General features: G+C 76.0%; 1 protein-coding gene across 1 annotated transcript in view; it reads right to left on the bottom strand.

Moving 5' to 3' along the window:
- The window catches only part of APC2 (APC regulator of Wnt signaling pathway 2), a 17707-nt gene that overhangs the window by 3866 nt on the left and 13549 nt on the right, over positions 1 to 292 (bottom strand). Inside the window, 1 exon segment of the mRNA XM_027769568.1 lies at positions 3 to 289. Coding sequence (XP_027625369.1) covers positions 3 to 289 — 287 coding nt within the window.

Genomic DNA, 292 nt, shown 5'->3' with positions numbered 1-292 from the left:
GGGGCCGCCGCCTGGGCCGGGCTGAGCCGATGCAGCGCTGCAGCAACTCCTCCTTGGCCCGCGGGCTGGGGGAGCTGTCGCGGCCCCCTGCGGGACCAGGGTCCAGGGTGCCTGGCTCCTGGCCCCGGTGCCTTCTGGCTGGCCGGCCTGTGTGCTGCGGCTGGGTATCAGGCTCGCTGAGGGAGCTGGCCGAGGAGCTCAGGGAGTAGCAGGGCGGGGTCTCGTCGGCAATCAGGCTGGGCTGGGCGCTGGGCTGGGCCTGGGGTACCCGCGGGGGCCGCGGGGGTGGGTG

The sequence above is a fragment of the Tupaia chinensis genome, unplaced genomic scaffold (genome assembly GCF_000334495.1).
Source record: "Tupaia chinensis unplaced genomic scaffold, TupChi_1.0 Scaffold149964_1, whole genome shotgun sequence".
Lineage (NCBI taxonomy): Eukaryota > Metazoa > Chordata > Mammalia > Scandentia > Tupaiidae > Tupaia > Tupaia belangeri.
Note: the sequence above shows the minus strand (reverse complement) of the source record. Positions and strands in the feature narration are given on the sequence as shown.